This window comes from Chinchilla lanigera, unplaced genomic scaffold (genome assembly GCF_000276665.1).
Source record: "Chinchilla lanigera isolate Chin_1 unplaced genomic scaffold, ChiLan1.0 scaffold00005, whole genome shotgun sequence".
NCBI lineage: Eukaryota > Metazoa > Chordata > Mammalia > Rodentia > Chinchillidae > Chinchilla > Chinchilla lanigera.
In genome coordinates, this window is record NW_004955406.1 from 34,217,916 (window position 1) to 34,241,997 (window position 24,082).

The 24,082-nt window shown below is 36.6% G+C and overlaps 1 protein-coding gene and 1 pseudogene across 1 annotated transcript in view; both read right to left on the reverse strand.

Annotated features, from left to right (window-relative positions):
- Dennd1b (DENN/MADD domain containing 1B) overlaps positions 1–23,820 on the reverse strand; it is a gene marked incomplete at its 5' end in the record, with an annotated part of 220,228 nt that extends 196,408 nt beyond the window's left edge. Inside the window, 1 exon segment of the mRNA XM_013521889.1 lies at positions 23,756–23,820. Coding sequence (XP_013377343.1) covers positions 23,756–23,820 — 65 coding nt within the window.
- LOC102025976 lies at positions 9,361–11,274 on the reverse strand (annotated as a pseudogene).
- Positions 23,821–24,082: the final 262 nt, after the last annotated feature.

Here is a 24,082-nt window from a genome sequence, read left to right on the forward strand (position 1 = left end):
CCACCTTACTGTGGTTTAGAGGAAAAGAAAACTGACCTAAATATGTTGATGCCACACCACTTGCTGCGACAAAAGTCATAAAGTGCTTTGGTTCTAACTCTGGAAACTCATGTCTTCCATTATAGGCGAACCAACTAGCACTTAAATAGATAAAATCACAAAGTTTGCTAGTTCTTGACACATCCTTAGAAGTAGTGCTACTGAAGCTTTAGAGAAATGTTCCAGAGCCAGCCTAAGATTAAAACTAAATTTTTAAAGAATCACTGATCAATACAAAAACTGACTACCTACCAAAACAAAATTCAGTACCTACTAAAGGAAGATAAACTTTAAACTATCAATAATATACACATAATATCCAGCATATAATAAAAAATTATCAGGCATGTAAATAAATAATAAAGTGTAATATCGTGGCCAGGCTGAGGGACAGGGAGCATGGAAAGTGAGTAGGTACAAACTTTAGACTTACAAGAACTTAAGAGTTACACCATAGGTAGAATACTGACTCTTCTATGTCTATGTACCTAGAGCCTGGGAATGTATTAGTTACACGGCAAGGGGAAATTAAAGTTGCAGGGTAAATTGAGGTTGCTAAACAGCAGAACTTAAAATAGGCAGCATATCCTCAATTAGCCAAGTGGTCCCAGTGTAACCGCAAGAGTCTTAAATGTTAAAGAGGGAAGCAAAATGAGACGCAAATGTTACAGTAATACAATATGTGAAAAACACTTCAAGGTTAGAGTAATACAATATAAAAAGACTCGCTAGCCACTGGGGGCTTTCAGTGAAAAGGGGCCACGTGACAAGAAATGCAGGCAGCTTCCAAGTTGAAGAGAAGAAAGCAGATTATTGTATCTCCTAGATGCTCCAGGAAGAAACACAATCCTGCTGATACTTTGACCAGTGAGACACATTTCAGACCTTTCAGCTCTGGAACTTTTAATTTATTATGGCACCAAGAAGAAATGAATACAAATTATTAAAAATATTTCTAAGAATAAGGGAAAAGACAGAATGAAGAAATGAAGAGTCAGTGGAAAAATGGAAACTAATCAAAAGAACAATGGAAAAAGAAATTAATAGAAAAATCTAGAACTCAAAAATACAGTACTTGAAAACAGTAAGATACTTAGGTGTTAGTAGCAGATTGGAGATTACAGAATAAAAGATCAGAGAACCTGAATAAAGAATAAAGGAATAGCTGGGTGTGGTGGTGCACGCCTGTAATCCCAGCACTCGGGAAGCTGAAGCAGGAGGATCTTTGCAAGTTCAAAACCAGCCTGGGCTACAAAGTGTGTTCAAGGTCATCCTGAACTGCATAGCGAGACCCTGTCTCAAAAAGACAAAGAAAAAAAAAGAACAAACAAAACTACACAGAACAACACATCAAATATTGAAAAAAATAAGTTTCTGTGACTTATGAAGTAATACCAAGCAATCTAACATACATGAATTGTATCATAAGAAACAAATACTGAAGAAAGTAAATAGAAAAACTGTAAAAACAAAAATGACCAATGCTTTTCTGTATCCATATAAAATTTTGCAGATCCTAGTAGCTCAAAAAGCCCCTGTAGAATAAATACAAAAAGAAACTAATTCTAGTTACATGATAATCAAATTTCCAAAAATCCCAATAAAAAGAAAACCTTACAAGTAGCTAGGAAGAGGGAGAACACACTATAGAGAAATGATTAAAATTTTTGCTAAGATATCAAAAACTATACAAACTGAATCAGGCATGGTGACGCACACCTATAATCCCAGCACTCTGGGAGACAGGCTGAAGGACTACAAGTTCAAGCCCAGATTGGGCAATTTAGTGATTAAGCCAGGTTCTGCCTCAAAATGCAAAATAAAAAAAGAACCAAAGAGGTAGCTCAGTAGAAAAAGGACCTCGGTTCAATATCCAGTACCGAAAAAAAAGAAGAAAAAAAAAATTATGTAAGCTGAAAGATGAAGGAATGGTATGTTTAAAATGCTGAAAGAAAAAGCTCTCAAACTAGACATCTATTTCCAAATACATCATCCTTCAAAAATTAAGACATGAGGTTGAGATGTAGCTCAGTGGTACAGCACTTGCCTAGCACGCAAGATGCCCTGTGATAAAAAGCAAACAACAAAAAAATACAACATAATAAAGATATTTTCCAATACACAAACACTGAGAGGACTTGCTACCAACAGACCTAACCTGCAATTAATACTTTTTAAAAGAAAGTGATACTAAATCAAAATGTGCAATCTATACAGAGTGCCAGGGATGGTAAATATATAAGTAAACATAAAACTATTTTTTCATGTCCTAATTTCTTTCAAAAGTAACAAAAAAGCAACAAAAACTAGTAATTTATTGCAGGGAATTATAACCCGTATAGAAGAAAAATGTATGACAGCAATAGCAGAAAGGAAAAGGAGTACATGCAAGCTACCCCTGGAAAGTTCTTTTACTCGCAGTGGTATCATTTTAATTCATGGTAGATGTGATCATTATTGATATATAATATTATTCTTTAAACTACTCAAAACAAACTCTAAAGAGAATAAATTAATCAAGCAGAAAAATAATAGTAGGAGAAATCACAACCTTAAATTGGTTCTCTGAAAACAGCAAAAAAACTGATACACTTCTAGGCTACCTTGATAAAGAAAAATGAGAGAATACACAAATTATCAGTACTATGGGCTGGGGTATAGCTTAGTGGCACAAGCACTTGCCTGGCAAGCATGAGGTCATGAGATGATTCCCAGTACCTATATATACACACATCAGTACTAAAAAGAAACAGACTCATTACTACAAATCTTACAAAAATTAAAAAGATGAGAAACACTATTAACAGTTCTGTGCCAATATATTTTCAAATTAAAAAGAAAACTTCTTAAATAATACAAATTACCACAACTGAGGAAGAAGAACCCAAATATCTGATTTTCTATTTATCTGCTAAACTGAACTCATAATTAAAATACTACCCACTAAGAAAACTTCAGACTTAGGAAGCTACAGTGACAAATCTTATCAAACATTCAAGGAAACAGTATCAGTTTAACTGAACTAAGTAAAACATTTAAAATAGGGTTCCCTAGTATTACTGAGAACAGTGATAAAAGTATATACGCTTTGGGGGAAGATAATCTGCCAATATATGTCAAAAGTTAAACAATGATGCTCCTAAGAATTTACTCCAAGTGGATAATAAAGAAGTCCAGTGGGATGTATGCACAGGGGACTCAACCAATGGAATTCTAGGGAGCTATTAAACCTGAAATATATATCTATTTTCAGACACAGAAAGATGTTCATGATAAACTGTCAGTTGCAAGTCAGATGATAGGTCACCATGGACAGAGGCAGTCTATGAAAATCAGACATGCCTACAAGATTATTCAATAAAATATTAACCAAGACGGTCTCGGGATGATAGGATTTAGTGTGGTTTTCAGGCTATAACAATATATCGTCATGTTATTTTCTTCTTTTATCTGAACTTTCTTACCATGGGCTAGATCTCTTTCCCTAAATCACAGAGGCATTTACACTACACATCCACATGGGAACATGTACTAACAATATCTGTCACTCTAACTAAACCTTCAATTTATCCTAACAAGATGAAAAATGTCCTTGTTCTATGATTTTGGGCATTTCATAATTTACCTTATCTATCTGACATAAAATCAAGGTGTACTGGAATGGACAGGTTTTGGAGTTGAATTTTAGGTTAAGCCTTTCAGCAACCCACCTGAGCCTGGTCACTTCACTTTTGTGTGCTTCAGTTTCCTCAAATGTAAGACAGGAGTATTAGTATCTTTCTATCACGTGACTGATATGAAAGTCAATTAATTTATGTGAAAAAGTACTTTCTATTTTTTTTGTTTTGTTTTGTTTTTCTCTGGTACCAGGAACCGAACGCACGATCTTGCGCTTGCCAGGCAGGCGATTTTGCCGCTGAGCTAAATCCCCAGCCCCCAAAAAGTACTTTCTAAACACACTTTCTAAAATATTACTAACGGCTGGGCTGAGTGCATGTGCACGCTTGTAATCCCAGCACTGTGGAGACTGAGGCAGGAGGACCTGCCGCAAGTTTGAGACCAGCCTAGCCTATGCAGTGAGTTCAAAGCCAGCCTGAGCTACACAGAGAGATCCTGTGTCAAAAATAAATGAATTGGGCCAGTGATATAGCTCAGCAGCACAGTGCCTGCCTGGCAAGGTCATGAGTTCAATTCCTAGTACTAAATAAATAAAATATTAATAGTGATAGTGTACCCTTATGAGAGTATAATGCAAAATGGAAAAATCTAAATGATACAAGCCACCAAAACAATGAAAAGAAAAAATACCAGATTTTTTTAAAGAGGAAGAAAATTATTAACTGATGAGTATTGTCCTCATTGTTACCATACATTCCTTTAAACATCTTCTAAACACTGAGCACGACACAACGCATATGGAATTAAAATACATAGAGATGACAGTTTCTTGCTTTTGAAAAATTTACATTTACTTGAGAAATAAATTCAAAACACAAACACAATTACAAAAACTGAGACGCTTGAGGGGAAGAGCAGACGAACAGAACTAAAACCCAGGAGTAAGAGAAGCTGAATCATCAGACCTGTACATGAGCTGTGCCAGCAGTAAGAGCAACTTGGTGCTGGAACTCAGACCATGGAAACGCAGCAGGCTGAGAGTCTCCTGCATTTCGTCACAGCTGAACCAGAGGAATGGAACGAGCTACTGGATATTACTTTGCTGGCATCAATATGTTAAATGTTAATAATTAGTCATCGGCATACTGCCGGCTCAAGGTTGGATTTTCATCAAAATGTTGCCAAAACCAACAGGAAAGGCGAGCCATCAGGAAAGGATGGCTGCCTCTGTCCCCTTGACACTGAGTTCACCCGGTGATTAACTTTAATAAGAATACTTAGTCAAACCAAAGATCAGTGATCAGCTGTAAGCCAGTAGTTTTCACTGCCTGGTTTAAAATAGTTCTTCCCCACCATCTCCTTATGAATCAATAAATTTTTAAATTAGAAATGATCACATTCAGAGAGGATATTTTCAACAGTGGTTCTTCAATAAACAGCAGAATTTAAATTATTTCATCTGGCTGTAATTCTGGATTTTCAAGCCCTCGATCTTCTCATAAGAGTAGCAGTTGTAGGGGCTGGGGATATAGCTCAGCAGCACGGTAACTGCTGGTAAGCACGAGGTCATGAGTTCAATCCCCAGTACCAAAAAAAAGAGAGTAGCAGTGATAGCTGGGCTTGGAAAAAATGTAAAACTCACAAACTTAGCAAACCCTAAAGATATCTGTATTTACTACATTATAAATTCCCTTGGAGTCCTCGCCCCAGATCATTTTATACCATATACTTCGATGGACAGACAAGCAGTGAGACAAACAAACTGTGTGCCATGGAGACTTCAAGTGCAGTTTCAGTGACTGGGAAAGCAACAAACTTGATAGTAAAGACGGGCCCCAGGATAAGAAGCAACAAGGTACACGGAGGTGACTGGAAGGGAGAAAGAAGGGGCGCAGGCTCTCTGCGAATGGTCGGAAAAAACAGGCACAGAGAGATGATACAAAGGCCGGCTGGGTCAAGAAAAGGTAGACAGAGCCCATGCAGAAAAACAGACAAAGCAGCAACGCAAGAAGAGATGCAAAGCAGACTGAGCAACATGAGAAGTTCGAACAGAATCAGTAGTTTCAGGTACTTCAGAGCTGAAGTCATGCTTTTTTTAATCGAACTTTAGCACATTAAGAATGGTTCTTTTAATAAAAAGAATATGCTGTGTTCACAAACACAGAAGAGGCATGATTAAAAAGTTGGATATATTATATAAGCCATCCAACCTGATGACTTTCAAATCACAGAGAACTGGGCTGGGGATTTAGCTCAGCGGCAAAAGCGCCTGCCTGGCAAGCGCAAGGTCGTGAGTTCGGTTCCTGGTACCGGAAAAAAACAAAAAAAAAAAAAAAAAAAACAAATCACAGAGAACAAGAAAGAACCCTTAAGAGTTATATTGGCTGTTAAAATAAAAAATATACAATTATTCACAAGTTAAAAACTAAGAGAACAGAATATTATGTACAAATGCTATTCTGGCTTGTTCTAAATGTTGAAAATGACAGACAATAAATTAGCTTTAATTTCTCACCATATGTATAACATTTTACAATTTGCAATTCTTTTTACATATGTGTTCTCCCTTGCTAACATGGAATGGATGTTTTCTTAAACCTACATAATACAAGAAAAAAGCGAAATAGAATAAAGATAATTTGCCCAAGGTTATAGAGACAGTAGATGCTGCAGTGGATTTGTGAACACTGATTTTCCAAACTACATAATAATCAAACGTTATTAATGATATTAAATGCTAAGAATAATATCTCCAAAGTGTAATTTCAGGAGAGAAATGTCTACAATATATTCATATACTATGGTGAAAAAAACGTATGAGATAAACAAGTAAAGTTATTCTCCTCATCTAAGTCAACTTAAAGGTTTCCGCTGATGACAGAATTTTGACAGCATTAATAACAAATGAGGAAAACAGGCAATAAAAGCTTTCAGGGAATTTTTTTTGTGATACTGGGGATTGACTCGGGCCCTCTGCACGCTATGTTCACAGGCCTTCTTGACTTATTACTTTGAGACAGAGCCTAAATTGCGGAGGCAGCCCTCAAACTTGCAACCCTCTTGCCTCAGCCTCCCACACTGCAGTTGGTACAAGTGTGTGCCTCTCTGTGCCCAGGGTTCTCATTTCCGGCAAAGCTAATATGAAAACAGAAAAGCTACCTTACATATCAAAACCTCAGAAAGCTAGGGAGTGGAGCCAGCTCACTCTCTGGTCACTGAGCCAACACGGTGTGCAGGAGTTAGATAGGGCTCTGTGTGCTTAGAAGACTGTGCACACTAGATTAAACAAAACAGAGAGTCTACATGAGATGCATCCAAGGGACTATTTATGTAAATATGCACGCAAATGCATTGAAAACTTTTAAAGAGTATGTACAAGAAACAACCATGCACACCCTGGGAAGAGGTGTGAAGGATTTTGGATCTAAGGTGGGAGAAGAGTGACTTTCCTTATATGCACCTTTGTATAATAGTACTAACTCATTTTTACCATTGTGTTCAATATTTTCTGATTTGAAACATGGTTATTAATATGTTATAAATAACTCATTAAAACAAGCATAAATATTACAGACATCATTAAAACATGTGTGCCATGGCCCTGGGATTTAGCTCAGTGGCATAAGTGCTTGCCTGGCAAGCACAAGGTCCTGAGTTCAATTCCCGGTACCAAAAAATAAATAAATAAATAAATAAATAAAAATAAAAAAGTGTACCTTAATTACAGTAGGTTTAATACACTATCATGATTTGGATATAATTGATATAGCTGCCTGGAAGGCAGATTTGAAGCTGAGCTTTCATGAGTATACAGATAGACCATTTGGGAATGGAAAATAATGGCAACCTAGACAGGAGGCAGAGGACGCAGGATGACTCAGGATTTGTTCTGAGTGGTGAGAAATGTGAGACAATGAAAGAAAGACTAAAATGGTTATCTAAATCTAGATCATAAGGGGTCTAAAATATTAAACTTGAGTATGTATTTTATTTTGGAGACCCTGTATTTAAACATAAAAATTTGCAGACTCCGGCTTAAGAAAACTTGCAATTAGCAGTGAAGACCTAAAGGCTGGTGCCTGGACAAGACTGCTATATACATGCGTCCACACAGCCAGAACAGAAGCCCCACCATGGCAGGGTACAAGGCGTGTCAGGGTTCACGGGAACATGCATTTTCACCGGTATTATGGGTCTAGCTTTTCAAAGGCAAAGGAACCAACACACGGAAGGAGCAGGGAGAAAGAAGAGGAGGGGATGAAAACAGAAAATGTCACATACATTACCACCCCGCCCCATAATGGATTAATCGTTATGTATTGAAAACACGCAATCATAAAAACTAGAATTACAAAAATAAATGTGCTAGGAATTAGTCCTCTAAACACAACATACATATGACTGAAGAATATTTTGATAGACTCAGTACATTCACCTGCTACTCTGTAGATTTTAAATATAGAAGGCCAAAGGCTATTTATTCCAAGCTGTTTTCCAAAAAGTACAATATGCTCCCTTTACACAAATAGCTTTATTATTTAGGAGGAAAGTGGTACAAATGGCCACACTTTTAGTAAACATAGGTCAATATTACTGAATTTTTTTTCACTGTTCCTTTCATTTCAAAATTATTTTAAAAGGGCTGGGGATTTAGCTCAGTGGCACAGCACCTGCCTGGCAAGCACGAGGTCATGAGTTCAATTCCTGGTACCAGAAAACAAAACAAAACAAAAAAAATTATTAAAATAGACTACAGTGAAATTATTATATATAATATCAATCACAAACCACTGAGTTAATAATTAAAAGGACAGATTAGGCTTTAGCCTGAAAATAAAAGAAATGCTTAAATAAATGTAATACAATCCTCATAATTCTTAATTTTTATTGTCATTGTTAAGTCTTGTAATTCCTCCTCTTAGCCCTTAAAACCCCTCATGGTATATTATGACATTACACCATCAGACATTAAACACAGGCATACACATAACCTACCTATACTATATAGAATTATGAAAGGCATGCTCCTACAGTTTGCTTAAATTATAATAAAAAGAACCATCTGTTTGAATGCATCTGCAAATATTTTACTATTTTTATTGATCATCATAGTTTTATGGTGGGAAAAAAAGGATTATAACTGTTCTCATTTTATTTTTTTCCTTTTGAAAAATTTGACAGCACTATTAACAATAAACCACTTATTTTTTCAGTCCTTTCAGTTTTAAAGACTGTCTTTCAAAAGTACTTACAGAACAGTGAGATATCACTAAAGCATTTACAGAGAAGTTTTCAAATAAATCATTTTAGTACGTACCTCTTTATGGAATAACAACAGCATTACCATCATGGTTTTCGTTACCCTTTTTTTTTTGTATCAGGAATTAAACTCAGGACTTTGCACTTACCAGGCAGGCTCTGTGCCACTGAGCTATACTCCTGGCCCGTAGCATTTGTTTTTATTAAAATTAGTTCAAGTTCATTACTAACAAGCTTGGTTTTTCATACACGTAGAGTATCCATTGTCCAAAATACTTGGGTCCATGCAGATGCGGAGACACACACCTTCTTTTTTTTTTTTTTTTTTTTTTTTTTTTTTTTTTTTTTTTTTGGTTTTTTTCTCTGGTACCAGGAACCGAACTCACGACCTTGCGCTTGCCAGGCAGGCGCTTTGCCGCTGAGCTAAATCCCCAGCCCCTAACACACACCTTCTAACCCCAGCATTCAAGAGGCTGATGCAAGAGGACTGCCTCCAGTTTTAGGCCAACCTGGACTACTGTGTAGTGAGTTGAGGGTCATCTCAAAAACAACAGCAGCAACATAAACTGGGCCCACAAGTATTCTGGAATATGTACATATACATAGGTGGTATTTTGGCAATGGACCCTCAGTCTAAGCATGAAATTCATTTATGATTTATATATACCTTATGTACATACCCTGAAGGCAGTTGGATACGGTAATTTTCATAGTGTTGCACATGAATTATACTTGCATGGCATGGTATTTTCCACTCAAGTCATCATGTTGGTCCTCAGAGTTCTGGATTTTAGAGCATTTTGGATTTTTGGATTAGAGATATTAAGTCTCTACTATACCATGGCAAGGTAGAAATAGGATTTTTTTTTTGGACTGGTGATTGAACCCAGGTCCTTCCACTAAACTACATTCTTGGTGTAACTTTTCAAATTGCTTATTTTGAAATGGGGCTTTGCTAAATTCCCAAATTGCGCAGGTTGGACTTGAGCTTACAGTCCTCCTGCCTCAGCCTCCCAGAGTGCTGGGATTATAGTAGTTGTCACTGTGCCCAGCTCAAAATACTCTAATTTTAAAAATTATGCTTCATCTCCTGTACAATATTTGGTAGTAAAAAATACTACTTGGCCGTAGTGTCCTATACACAAATACTCTGTACTGCGATGAGTTTCCTTTTCCTGACTTTCCCAGGGCACAGCTCTAATCACCAAGCTCTTCCTCATTGCTGAAGTATGCGCTCTTCTTTATCCTGGGGCATGGGACCCTCGGAGGCTGAAGGCCCCCTGCCCCGGGTTTCCATGTGTTCTGTTTTCCACCTTGGCTTGCTGGCAGGCGATGGCTTGGCTGAGGCTGTCCAGAGCAGGGTCCTCCCCACCATCCTTGCTTCCTGCTGCGTCCTCGATTTCTTCCAGTTCCGCCGTTTCCTTTTTCTTCTTTTTTTCTTTCTTTCTTGGAGACTCATGCTCTCCGAGCATATTCTTCAGACAAGCGTAACTGAAGTGTCCACTTTCCCCACACGCGTAATACTTCAATTTATCAAACTAGTTTCGCCATCAAATGAATTCAGTCGCTCTTCCACTGTCAGCAGCAATGCTTGCCTTTATCACGCTACCAAATAACTGCTTGTTGTTTATGGCTCTGGTGAAGCTTTGTGCAGAGTCTTTATCCAATAACAATATAAATGCAACCCCTTTACTCTTCCCGTATCTTTGTCTTTCAGTATAGTAACCTTCACGACTTTGCCATACTTGGAAAACACCCAGTAGAAGTCGTCGTAAGGGAGAAGGGCAAGTTGGACACATACACAGTGCTCTTACTAGGAGCCAAGCCACTACTTACTGCTTCAGGCCGGGCAGCCCGGGACAGCTGGGGCTCAAGCCGGACTCCTCCTTGCTCATCCCTTGCGGAGGCCTCGGCATCCCATGCCCAGGCAGGGCCAGTGGGCAGCAGGGGGTCCTGGCCAATTGTTCTCATTTTAAAGACTAAGAAACTGAAGTTCAAAGAGCTTAACCCAGAACTCTAACCCAGACTCTTCTAACTCCAGCCTAACTGCAGACTGCCCCTGTCCTAAACTAGCATAAATGGCAGTGAACCAAACCAATGAGTAAAAAGTTCCCACCAAAAACACCATGACAAAAACACCCCACTCTGTGTCATTCTTGTGGGTAAGAAGAGTGAGAACGCAATGATCCTTTCAACTCTAGGAGCCCCCAGGCCACTCTGTAAAGTCCATTTGCCCAGAGGTAGAAAAATACTGCCATTTTCTATGTGTTGTAAACAAGTTGAAAAACACTATGACTAAGAACTAAGGAAAGCCAGGTGTGGTGGTGCACGCCTGTAATCCCAACACTGAGGAGGCTGAGACAGGAGGATCTCAGTGAGGTCAAGGCCAGCCTGCACTACACAGCAAGACCCTGTCTCAAAAAGAAAAAACAAACAAACAAACCTAAGGAATATGAAGAAAACCTTAAATAATTAAATTCATTACATAAACTATAAACTTCACTAAAGTACCTATCAAGAAGACATTTTTATCAATGTCATAACAGACTGTTGCTTCAAGAATAATTTCTAAACCTAGATTAAATTTCACATTCTACAAAGTTCTATAGGAATTCAAGTGAGAGAGATGTCATACTAACATGGCTTCAAATTTGCTATTTTTCATCATTTTTAATCACTCACAAATTGAAGTATAGATCAAAAATCCAAAATCCAAGGTGCTGCAAAATCTGAAATTTCTTGAGTGACATGATGTCATAAATGGAAAATTTTGCCCTTGACCGTCTACGTCAAAATGCAGACCTACTGAAAATGTTGTATAAAATTGCCTACAAGCTAATATATCTACATATAGTATATAAAATTGCCTTCAGGTATATATGAAGTATAAATGAATTTCATATCTAGACTTGGTCCCATTCCCAAGACATCACTGTATATGCAAATATTCCAAATTCTGAAAGAATTCAAAAGGCAAAACACTCCTAATCCCAAGAATTCCAAACAAAAGATCTTCAGTCTCTTCTTATGGTAGTACCTGCGTACACAGACCTCAGGTCGACTGTATCATACTTCACAACTGATGCTTCCATTGAGAATCCCTACACTGTGTAACATCCTTAATCTTACCTCATCCCCATTCCTTCAGAGACAAAAACCCTTAATGTTATTCCTATTCTAATAATGCTCTCACTTGTCAAGATTCACTCTGAGACTCCTAAAAACCTATGCAGAACTCCTTCGCGGCAAATATCTGTGTATGTAAAAATATTTGAAAGGAGCACTAAAGAAACAGCACATAGCACTGGGGATAAAGTTCAGTGGTACAGTGCTTGACTATAATGTGCAAAGCCTGGATTGGATCCCCAACACTAAACAAAAGAAAAAGAAAAAGAAAAGAAAAAGTTAAAGAAAAGACATACTGTAACTTTCAAATCCTGTGTGATCCTTCTAGAAACCAACAAATCTAAGTGGGTCCTGTCAGATTTGATGCAACAAACTATCACTGTCTCCCAAATATCCCTTTGAAAGTGAAACTAACAAATTAGCCCAAAATGTTAGTGTCTTCTATCAATTTTGCTCCTGACACTTCTGCAATACTAAATAGGGGACCAGAAGTTATGATGTGCCCTTCCTTTAAGTATTCCCTTCTTCCAAACTGACTGCACATATCAAAAGAGGAAGTTTATCACTGACACTTTCTGTTGAACTGATTATGTCTTTCCCCTCAAAGTTAACCACTATAATACAGTGTCAAAGAAAAGTTCATGTCGCTGTGATGCTTAACTATGCAATTCAGAAAATACTTGCATGCTACTATGTACCTGACTTATAAAAGTTCTTGAGATATACTGTGCAAAAGTTTTCTATGTGTGAAAAGTGAAACTAATTTAAGTTAAAGGACTTGGCCAAAGCAGTAAGTGTAGTAAGTGGTAAAACGAGGGCCAACAGCCATGTTTTAACTCTTGGTCTAGTATCTTTCTAGTCTACTATGATGTCTACTAGTTAAGATATTCTGTTTTATTCACAAGAGGATTCCAGATTTTAGGCTTAGAAAATTTTGGCACCCAACCCATTTACTTCTGTTCAAAACAAGAGATTTAATTACCTATCCACATTTAATCAAAGGACAAGTATAAACCAGAATGTGTTTCTGCTAAATGTTATATTCTCTCTCCTCTAGCACCTGTTCTTGTCTCATCATTAGAAAAATAAAAAGCCCTTTTTATTAAAAAGTTTAAATGGCATAATTTTACAGAACAAAAAAACAGCAGAACTTTATCCAAACAAGAGTATTTCATTAAATAAATTTTTAAATAAAAAAGGAATAAAAAGTTTTGAAAACTAATATAATAAAGTGCAGTTCAAGTAAAAACTGAAGAAGCTTAAACATTTGAAAGCAATATAAAAATACTAAATGTTTAATGAACAACAACAACAAAAAATGTCTAATGAACAAAAGTCAAACACCAAATATATCAAAAGGCAAAAGGAAGCAAGGCAAGAACATAAATTCCAGAAGGAAAGTATTTCATTGCCTCCCTGCAAACTGCATGAGATGATACGACCCGCAGGGCCCTCTGGGGCAAGCAGCTGCTAAGGGTCTCAGGAGCAGAGAACAGGACCTCTGGAGAAGACTGACCACGGCTTTTCTTCTGGGGTAAAAATAGCTGAGTGGGAGGAAGACACCTCAAGAGAGTTGCCCCAGCTTTATCTCCTACTCATCATCGACTCTACCCAAGTAAGTAACTTCTAAACTAACTTCTAAATAAAGTTTCAACTCAAAATAGCATTGACAAGTCCCTTAAGGCAATATAGAACTTTTGTACTTTGATCAACTTAGACTAATCAGTATTTTTGAAAAAATTCTAGGGGGCTGGGGATTTAGCTCAGCGGCAAAAGTGCCTGCTTGGCAAGCGCAAGGTCGTGAGTTCGGTTCCCGGTACCAGAGAAAAACAAAAAAAAAAAAAGAAAAAGAAAAAATTCTAATCCTATTTTGAAATGTCTTACATCCAAGTTATTCATGCTTAATGTCATATAAGTAGAGTGCACAGTATATATTTTTGAAGAATTAAAATACCCTAAAATATAAACTGTAAGACATCCTAAATGTATCTTACTTTCATGATGTAGGAGGCAATGCAATAGTGGTCAATACCTTCAAGTGTTTTTCATAATATGACCACCATTTTGAATATGTCTTAAGTAGGAAACACTAAATCATGAGAATTTAAGGCAAAAAAGTTCATTTTAAGGTTCCCTCTCTCACTGCCGTATCTACAGACAAAACGGTGATTGCTAATATGAACAATACTTGATGGAAATGAGTCAAAAAATTAACCAAAGAAATCTTATCATCACCTAAACAGAGCAAACAATAAGTAAATGAATTTAACGATACGCTTTATAATGAATTTGGACAGCTATATGCCTTAAAGGTCAAATTTAGGAAAATGATACTTGTTAAGCATTATATTGTGGATTCAATTATGTCTTCAATTATTAAGCTAAAATGAGTGAATACACATAAATTTAAATTTTGTCTTCCACTAGTATTCAATTTTAATATTTCTTACAGTAAATATCTAGTGTCATTAGCAACACTACAGCAGCTATGAAAAACTTGAAGACAAAATTTTGTACCAATCCTCACCTTACTATTTCTTCTTTAACATGTCTAAACCTGTACACACCAAACACATCATCTCGATGAAACTGTACTACCCCTTATTGTCAGCGATTACTCTGCAGGTATTCAGCACTGAAATCACACATTTCACAGAAAAACTAAGACTCCAAAATTCAGCTCTCAAGATCTTTGTAGTAAGAACAAAAATTTTAAAAGATAACACATTTTCTAGAAACCAAGTAAATTAATCTCATTAACAGCAAACGGAAAATGTTATTTTAATTTATATAGGAGTAGAAATAATCAAGGTCTTGAAAAAAATTATCAAAATAATTATACAATCTCCTCTTCCAAACATATCCCAAATAAAATGGACTCTCAAGAAAATAAAAATAAAATTATTTAAAATTCCTTTCTAAAACACTTCCACACAAGCTCTTTAACAGCAATAATACTTTTTAATGCATAGATTCCGAGGATACCTAAGTCTATATTCTAGTATATTAAAACACATGCACTTATTTGGGTTTCATTTCAAGAAATATTTTCCGGATAAATTCACAAGTTGAGTTTAAATTATCTTATTCAAATAAAAATGTGATGTAAATATTACAACTACTCAGGTAATAATTTTAAGACTGCCTAATAATAACAGTGAATTTGAATACTAAATACCACCCTTATTCTAATGCATTTCTGCTATCAAACCAAGACAAAATTATTTCTGAAATGACTAACTACTGGACGTTTACACATCTGCAGACCACCATTGAATGCACTAAACTGATAGCTGTGTGCTTTTTTAAAGATTCAAGTGATAAAGAAGAAGGAACTGGAAGAGGAAGCAGCGCTATCTGATCTCTACCAATTCTGCCTAGCAAGTTACAGTTTGTGGTTTATCAACAGTTCCATTTTTAAAAAAATTTAAAGCACCCTTTGCTTATGATGATAGAAATCTGAAGCTTCTCAAAGCCCATAAAGTTTGCTAAAAGACTTCAGAAATCTTTAGCAGGTGTTGGCAATATTTTTTCTAATTTCACTTTAATAACAATATAATTTAGCAAGTAATCACTGAACATTGCTTACATAAAAGACACCCTCCCAAAGCCTGCAGGAGATTCAAAGAGGTTCTTGTCAACAAAAACCTAAAATCTAGGACAGTAAAGGCCTGGTTCAAGATACATGGCTGCCACAAGACAGACACCAAGAAATCATTACTTACAAAATTTTATATATGTTACTTTTGAATATTCACCTTCACAAACTTCACCTGTTTAATAGCGTTGCACTTTTAAGGAAGAAATGAATTTAATGATAATGATTAAGCCCTCAGTACCAACTGAGGAAGCAGAGAATTTCCATTTCTTTTGTTTCCAATCTCACTTATACCTGCGTCAGTTCTTCAATTCAACATTCACTGAGCACGTACTATGTGTTAGACATTGCTGTAAATTCTGAGTGAGAACTAAGCTCAGCAACTGTCTGCCAGGGCAGGTTACACTCTATCAGCAAGGGTGACTGCTGATCTTTTTCTTCATAAGTAAATATTTTTATTGAAAGCAACCTATTCTTCATTTTTAATTATTCACTCAAGACTTTGAATATAAAGTAAAACTCCAGATAACTTTAGAAAAAGACACCCCACCGAAGGCTGACAAAACACCTGTCTCTTCCTCTGTCACCATACAAGTACCGTAGTCTCCCCACTCCTCTACTGACCTCCAGACCCCCACACACAACTGAGTGAGGGGTCCCTGCACACTGCAGTGCACACGGCTCAGCTCTCTTAGTATAATCATGCATTTGACACTGCCACACCCCTTCAGGATGCCACCTTGATTGCTCATCCTCTGTGCCTGACATAATGACCAGCACTCCGGAACACTTACTGAATGCACAAGGAATACCTCCTTGTGATGGTGATGCTTAGGCTCTTCTTCCCATGACCCCCTGATGTCTGGTAAGAATTACTATGTTATTACAACATCTCTGGCCAAATGTAGAATTAGTTATGGACTGTCTAAAAAATCACTGCAAAAGATTTCACTATTAGAAAGAGCTGTTTTAAAGGTAGCACAAAATAAAGGTGCAGCCCTTTGGCTCTCGTACCATAGAGACAAGTTCACATCTCACCTAACTCTTAAAGCTGTGTAATTTGGTGAAGCTGTTTTCTTTTTGCTGTTGTTTTTTGTTTATTTTTTGGTTTGTTCAGTTTTCTGAAGCAGTGTCTCACTGTGTAGTCCAGGATGGCCTTGAACTAGTTACATAGCCCAGGCTGGCCTAGAATTTGTGGTGATCCTCCTGCCTCTGCCTGGAAAGTGCTGAGATTACAGGTTTGTACCACCATGGCTCAGCTCTGTTTCCCCTCTGTGAGCCTCTACTTCCTTAACTTTCTTGAAAGGATAAATGTCTCTATCTCCAATGATTGCAATGTAGGATAAAAACCAAATAATAGTTTTATTACTATTACTGTAAAACAACTGAGTGGAAACCTATCAGCTTATTGACGCCTTCTTGATAAATAGCACCATTATTTCCTTCTTGATAATAGCGCTTTTTTAAAGAGCCTTAATGAAATTCATTGGACAAACATTTTAACTAAACATAAACACTAAAACCAAGACATCCCTTTCCATAGATAAAATTAAAGTACAACCCACAATAAATCAACTCATCCTTAATTTATATAAACTGAAAGACTAAGTTTGTCCAAAATAAATAAAACAATGAAGAAATCATTCAACCTAACAATATAAGACCACAGTAGAAGAGCTTCTCAAAGCTATCTATAATCCTCTCTAACCTGCACTAAGAGTATTCAAACACTCTCCTAGGTTCCAAAAATCAGTGGCATTAAGTGTGATGCTTCCCTTGTTATCGAAAATGACCTGACCATCTGCTTAGCACCCTGCCCACTACCCATATGCACACATATATGTATGTAAAAAACTATACTGTTCTATTTTATGGACCTTAAAATATGCACACCTTAAAATATATACTATAAAAGATTATCTTAAATACATACTTAAAATATATATTGTAAAAATTAAATTATTGTCATCTAATTTATACATGAAAAATTAAAATTTGGAGAAGAAAAGGAAGATATCTGAACATAAAAATCTCTCAATGAAAGATCATTATCAAAACAATATTAGGAGCACACTACCTTGAAAAGAAGAAAAAACAAATTTCCAAGATAAAACCTCAAGGAACTTGTTGCCCTGCGCCTGGCACCACAGCAGGCCGAGAACATACCACCATGAAGACAACTGCAGCGGAGGCCCTGCAGCCTCACACATGTGACAGGGGATCGCTAACCTCCCAAGCCAAGAAGTCACCAGGTGAAAGTGGAAAACAACACGAGAACAACAAAAGTACCTCATAAGACTATGAACTCTGTAGCAGACCCAACAAAATAATCAACAAATACTAAGCAGTGAAATTTGATTTGTTCCTATAGTTGCTCTTTACATTAAAATAGACAACTAAAACAGCTGCACTTTCTTCAGCCTGTATGTAGGCTATAAAGTTAATACTTTCAGAAATGATCAGTTTATCACAGTACAACCGGACTGAAAGGGACTCAGAAAGAGTACTTATTTTAATGAACACAAAATCAGAGCAAAAATAACTACCATGGTAACCATATTTTATTCATCATTTTCTTTTCCCACATTGGACAATACTATAGTATCTCCTATTTTATTGTACAGTGTATGTATGATTCACCCAGGTTCTGCACTCTAAATGCTAGCGTTGGCTGGATTTTGCTAGGCCTGAATGACTAGAGAGGGTACTGAAGTAATCTTGACAAACATATACACATCGCAACTGTCTCACAAATCTTGTGATGAAATGAGAGGAGGGGAGATGTGGGTACTGAGTGAGCACAGGGTAGCCCAAAACACCCAGTGATTGAAAAATACAGTGAATATTTATTTCTTTATCATTACAGCAAAAGACACACTGCCATTAATCCCCTCAAAATACTTCCCCTCTCTTCAAACACACTGAAACCATCATTCTTGCTACTTTCTAAAAGAGTTCAGAGGTTCCCTTACTAGTTGTCATAAAAATGCGGAAAATGCTGCTAAGTGCCATTCAATGGAAAAGCAAGTTCATAAAAACACTACGATGTATCATCAACCTTATTCACCAGGTCTGGGACCATGAGACTTCTGACTCTTCCTCAAAGCCAAAATGACCATGAAAGTTAAATGTTCTGAATCCATTGAGGACATTGAGGCAGTCATGACAGCACAACTAAAGATACAAAAGAGGACTTCCAGAACTGCTTCAGAATGTGGCAAGAACAACAGGGTAAGTGTGCTCAGAGAAAAGGGGAACGTTTTTAAGTGGTATGAAAGGCAATGTGTCTTTTGGTGTAAGAATTTTTTAAAATTTCAACATTCACCATATCTTTCAATCATTCCTTGTATATTTCTAATGCCCCTCCTCCTGTCATGCCAGCATGACTTTAAGGTCACTTCTACAAGCAGCCCTGTGAATTAGTTTAATCAGCATTTGATAATTCAATGGCCAGCAATAAGTTAGGTCCAATTTCTTTTTCTTTGTCATTCTCTCGATATTAATTAAATTTGTCAGATGCTGTAGTAAGCTTTTTCTTAAGGATATGAATTAATGTGGCACATGAGGACCTTACAAGCAGGGCAGACATTTATGTATTCAGCCATGCTATCTATGTACATTTAGTCATGCTACCTATATACATTTAGTCATGCAATTTATATGACTATATATGACTAAATCAGATGTATTTGCAAGAACAAAGTGCTAAAATACAAGCAGAAGCAAAGTAGTTTGGATTCTAGTGTAAATAATATCACTATAGCGAAAATGTTATCAAATGCAAAGGCAACCTTAGAAATACCTTTTGATACTAAGAATTCTTTGGCTTAAAGTTTTGATTTAAGAAAAGAGTGAAAAGTCCATAAACTGCTAATGTGAGCTGAAGATTCAGAAAAAGAGATGGATAATTTGATACCAAATTGGATGAGTCATTCAAAGTGGAAAGTCTGTTACAAAGAGGGATTTGTACCCAAAAGAAATTATTCTAAGAGAAAGAAATGAGGAAAACAAGATTTGCTATGGGTATGCTTAAAACTACTAATTAACAGAAAACTATTAATTAATACAATTAACATTAGTTATAAACTAAAGATTAATTAAATATAGAGATATAAATTCTATAAAAAAAGAGTAAGGTCTCCTCTGCTGAGTTAGGGTTTATAACCATAAAAATTTCTGTAACTGTTTTAGGTGGAATTATATTGAGTTCATTCATGTTAAAGAACATACTACATTACTGTTTTTTAAAGATTACCTGCACCAGACATAGTTTATACTCTAATATTCCCTCACAAGATAAAACAGCCTCTAAGGAGTTTATGGCAGGTCACTATGCAACGCGAGGTACAGTGAGTAAAGTACCGCCTCCAGAGCCACTACTTCAAACAATATTCTTCACTTCTCTGTGCTTCAGTTTCTTCATGTGCAAAATGGAGCTTAATATTTCCTATAAGTTTTTGTGACACTTGCATATCTAGTATATTAAAAAAAAAAAATCCCTAGATTTTACCTCCTCAGCTAATACTGCTACTACTGCTTTGCTGGGCTAGCAGCAAAATAAAAAAGAAAAAGCTAAAGTACCAAAGCAGTTGCCTAAAGGGAAACGGTGAGAGAAAGCATCTCCATTCTTTTGAGGAAAGGTTACTTTCCATTTCCCTAAAGTCTTGAACCACTTTGGGGAAAACAATGCGGTATGGTAACAGTAAGTTCTGTCATCAGACTTGAGAACAGGTCCTGCTGCTGACGGCACTTCCCCTGTCTGGCAGAAAGAAACAGCAAACAGAAGAGCTACGGCCACAAAGTCTGGAGACCTACCAGGAAGAGCACTAAGATCCACATTTTGGCACTTCCCTCTGGACAACTCGAGTCCAAGTTACTGGACTGTTGTCTTGCCAGGGAAATTTCCACTAAAAGATGCCACAACCAGTTTGCCAGACACAACCAGAACCAGTTCTACTTACACAGGGACATGATAGAAAGACACCACCAATTCCTCTCATAGAAATCTCTAGATTTGTGCAATATTACACATGAAACTAAGTTATTTTCCAGAGTGTTCTAAAATGTATTGTGTGCAGAAATGTCAAGTTAATGCTTAGGAAACAATTCCAAATAGCACAAGATCATAATTTTACTATAGCTAGCTATATCAAACTACTAACCAAAACATAGTTAATAATAATGTGTCTCTGAAGACAGGTATCCAGGATAAATGAAACAATTACAACTCTTCCATTAAACAATGCACAACAAAAATGAACAAGAGGAGCGTGCTAAATATCTTAACAGGAGGACTGAAGAGGTTTCACTCTTATTATAAACCAAGTTCAGCCTGAGCATATTTCCTATTTGATCAAAGTCATCAAAAAATAAATGCTGAGAAATCATTTAGTTTTAATTGACTTCCCAACATCTAGCCCTTGCCAACTGTTTAGTAATTAAATCATGACAGTCTTGCCACACCCCTCCAGCACAGCCTCGCCAGTGACTACGTTAGGAATAGTCATGCCCGTGACAGCTTAGGCCACAGACATGTATGAGGTTTTCTGGGGGATTTTCAGAAGGAAATTTCCTAAAAACAGACCCATGAAAAGCTAGTGTCTGTCATCTCCACAATCCTAAAGAAGAAGGCAGACTTCCAACATCTACTGTCAGGACCATAAGGAATCTATGTCTTTTAATGACACAATTTTGTGGGTGGCAGAGCTAAGATGCAAAGAAAACCCAGATCACTGATAAGCCACCTCTGGGTTGCTTCTTCTATGCACTATCAAGATTTCCTAGTATTTAAATTAGTTTTCTGTTTGTACCCCAAAGCATCCTAATTGATACATTTTGTTTTCAAAGACCAATACTGTGCAAGAATTTCATCGATGCTCATTCAAATGTTAGCAAAAAATTTTCTTACTTCACACAAGCCAACATAGATAGATAGATAGATAGATAGATAAATAATTATAGATATAGATATAGACATAGATATAGATATAGTATGTATGTCTCATTAAAACAAATGGATTATTGACAGTTACACTGGAATACTCCCAATAATTTTTAAATAATTTTAGTGTATCTTGCCTTTAATATTTAGCAATAAAGTGAATAAAATATTATAGAAACATTATACTTTTGATTTGATATAAAATTTTACTTTTACAGACCTCTTAGCAACAAATACCAGTACTTCTTTTTTTTTTTTTTTTTTTTTTGGTTTTTCTCCGGTACCGGGAACCGAACTCACAACCTTGTGCTTGCCAGGCAGGCACTTTGCCGCTGCGCTGAGCTAAGTCCCCAGCCCCCAGTACTTCTTATGGTACAAAAAAATACAGATTGTTAGGCCCTAAAATATTCATTATGTTCACATTAAATCTCAATCAAAATAAGAAAGGCTAATGTTGTTTTAATGGTTGAATTTAGTTGTTTTTTAAAAAAAAATCTTTAGAATTTACTGCCTCTCAGCCAAATAGAGTGGATTAACTGCAATCTACAGAGAAGCCAAAGTTGTTTCTTTTATCCATTTATTATATTCCCAACTTTACCAGAGCAGGTAAACTATTAAAATATGAATGAAGATGTTTCCAGAAAGTAGTGATTTAAATAACAACAACAGTAAACAATCAGAAAAAGAAGATTCATAGTAGAATAAAATACTAGAGTGAAAAGTGGAAAAGGGCACAGGAAAGGAGGGATTAAACCAAGATCTCACATGTCTATGAGACGGTCACAATCTCTCTGACAAATGCATAGATCAGTGGGTATATAAAGCAGATTGATTCTTTCATCAAGAGCACTTCACAATTTAAAGAGCACCCATTTAAAATTACAGAGTCTACATTTTCCAAATGAAGTTAGCCTGCTTTACAAATCCATCAAGTGATTATTACTTCCTATATCTTAGGTAATGGCATATTACAAATTTTTAAGATCAACTCATACCATAAATACACTATAAATGTAAGTGGGAGCTGAAAAATAATGCATGCATTTGAGTGTATTCTTCATAATATATCCATTCTGTAAAGAGGATTTGTTTGGGCTTGGGAAGAAGGTAAATGGACAAACTTCACTGTACAACAAAGCCAACCCCTTTATGGGAAGAGGCCCCTGAAGGAAGCTTAAGATTATTTACTCCTTGCCAAGAGACAAAACTGATCACTGCTGTAGTTCGAAAGGCCAGAAGTACAGCAGGTAGAGCTGGTGGAGCCAGGAATGTGTGCGACTTCCTACCTAAAATTAGCCGTGCCCATTTTACCACAACTGGGTTGGGCTCCTCTATTTTAAGGTGTTCAGCTCCAAATTTCTTACGAGTATATAATTACTAGCTAGTTTCCAGGGCTAAGAGTGTCAAGAGACTTTCCATCAAGTCTTCAGAATAGTCAACTAGTAGTCTCCAAAGAAGCCCAGTTAATCACCACGCTATCTAGGGTCTAAGTACACGGTAAATAAAGTCATACACTAGTGATATCCATGAAAACATATCATACAGGGACACACTGAAGAATTATTCCTCATCCCTAAGTAGAACACACATATGTACAATATAAAGGGGGTGGGGCTGACAAAAGTCACAATACTAAAGTATTCTTGGCTGTTCAGAAAATTGTACAGAACTGGTAGCTGAAACCCTTCCAGGTAATGTCACATTGAAAGTGCTATGCCACTGGAGTAAGTCCAATAGAAGGGGCCAATCAGTTTCTATTCTGCATTCCAGAGACATTACAAGGGAGTTGGTGGAAGTACCATTGGTACTGGCGGAGAATTTACACTAATGTTTTTAAAAGGGAGCTAAATTCTCAAGCTCAAATTAAAGCAAATGAAAAGACACGCCATTTCACCAGAACTAATGATAACTTCAACAAAGAAGAAAACTGAGTTGTAAGTTATACGGGCCTAACATACACTTGAAATCCAAGCTGTACAGATAACATTCATGATTTCTACAACGCCAGGGCAAAATCCTAGTGTGTATTTTATTACTAGCAACTTGAGACACTATGCAGAATACACATTCAGCGCTATCATTTTCCTGATATTATCATGTGTGGGCCATCCAATATTAATAGTTGTTTGACAGACCTAACCAGTGTGTTTTAAGACTCCAAAGAACATACATACCTTCCTTTTCAGAGACATGACATTTCACTTTCAATACCAAGTCAAAGGTTCTTTCTGGATTTTCTCTAAAAGAAAAAAAAAAAAAAAAAAAACTTGGTTACATTTATTTCTTATAACAAATAAGCATTTCTACAAAGCGTACCAATAAATATATCGTTTATTGTTGTTAGCGTTTCTCGAAGCGCTGGCAATAAAACTTAGGGACCTGTGCATCCCAGGAAAGTGCTCTACTTGTTTAGACCTCCAGCCCCTATATTTTCTGAGTTCTAAAAGTAATGTTCTTTTCTCCATACACTCCATGTAACTATGACTACAATACGGGAGAAA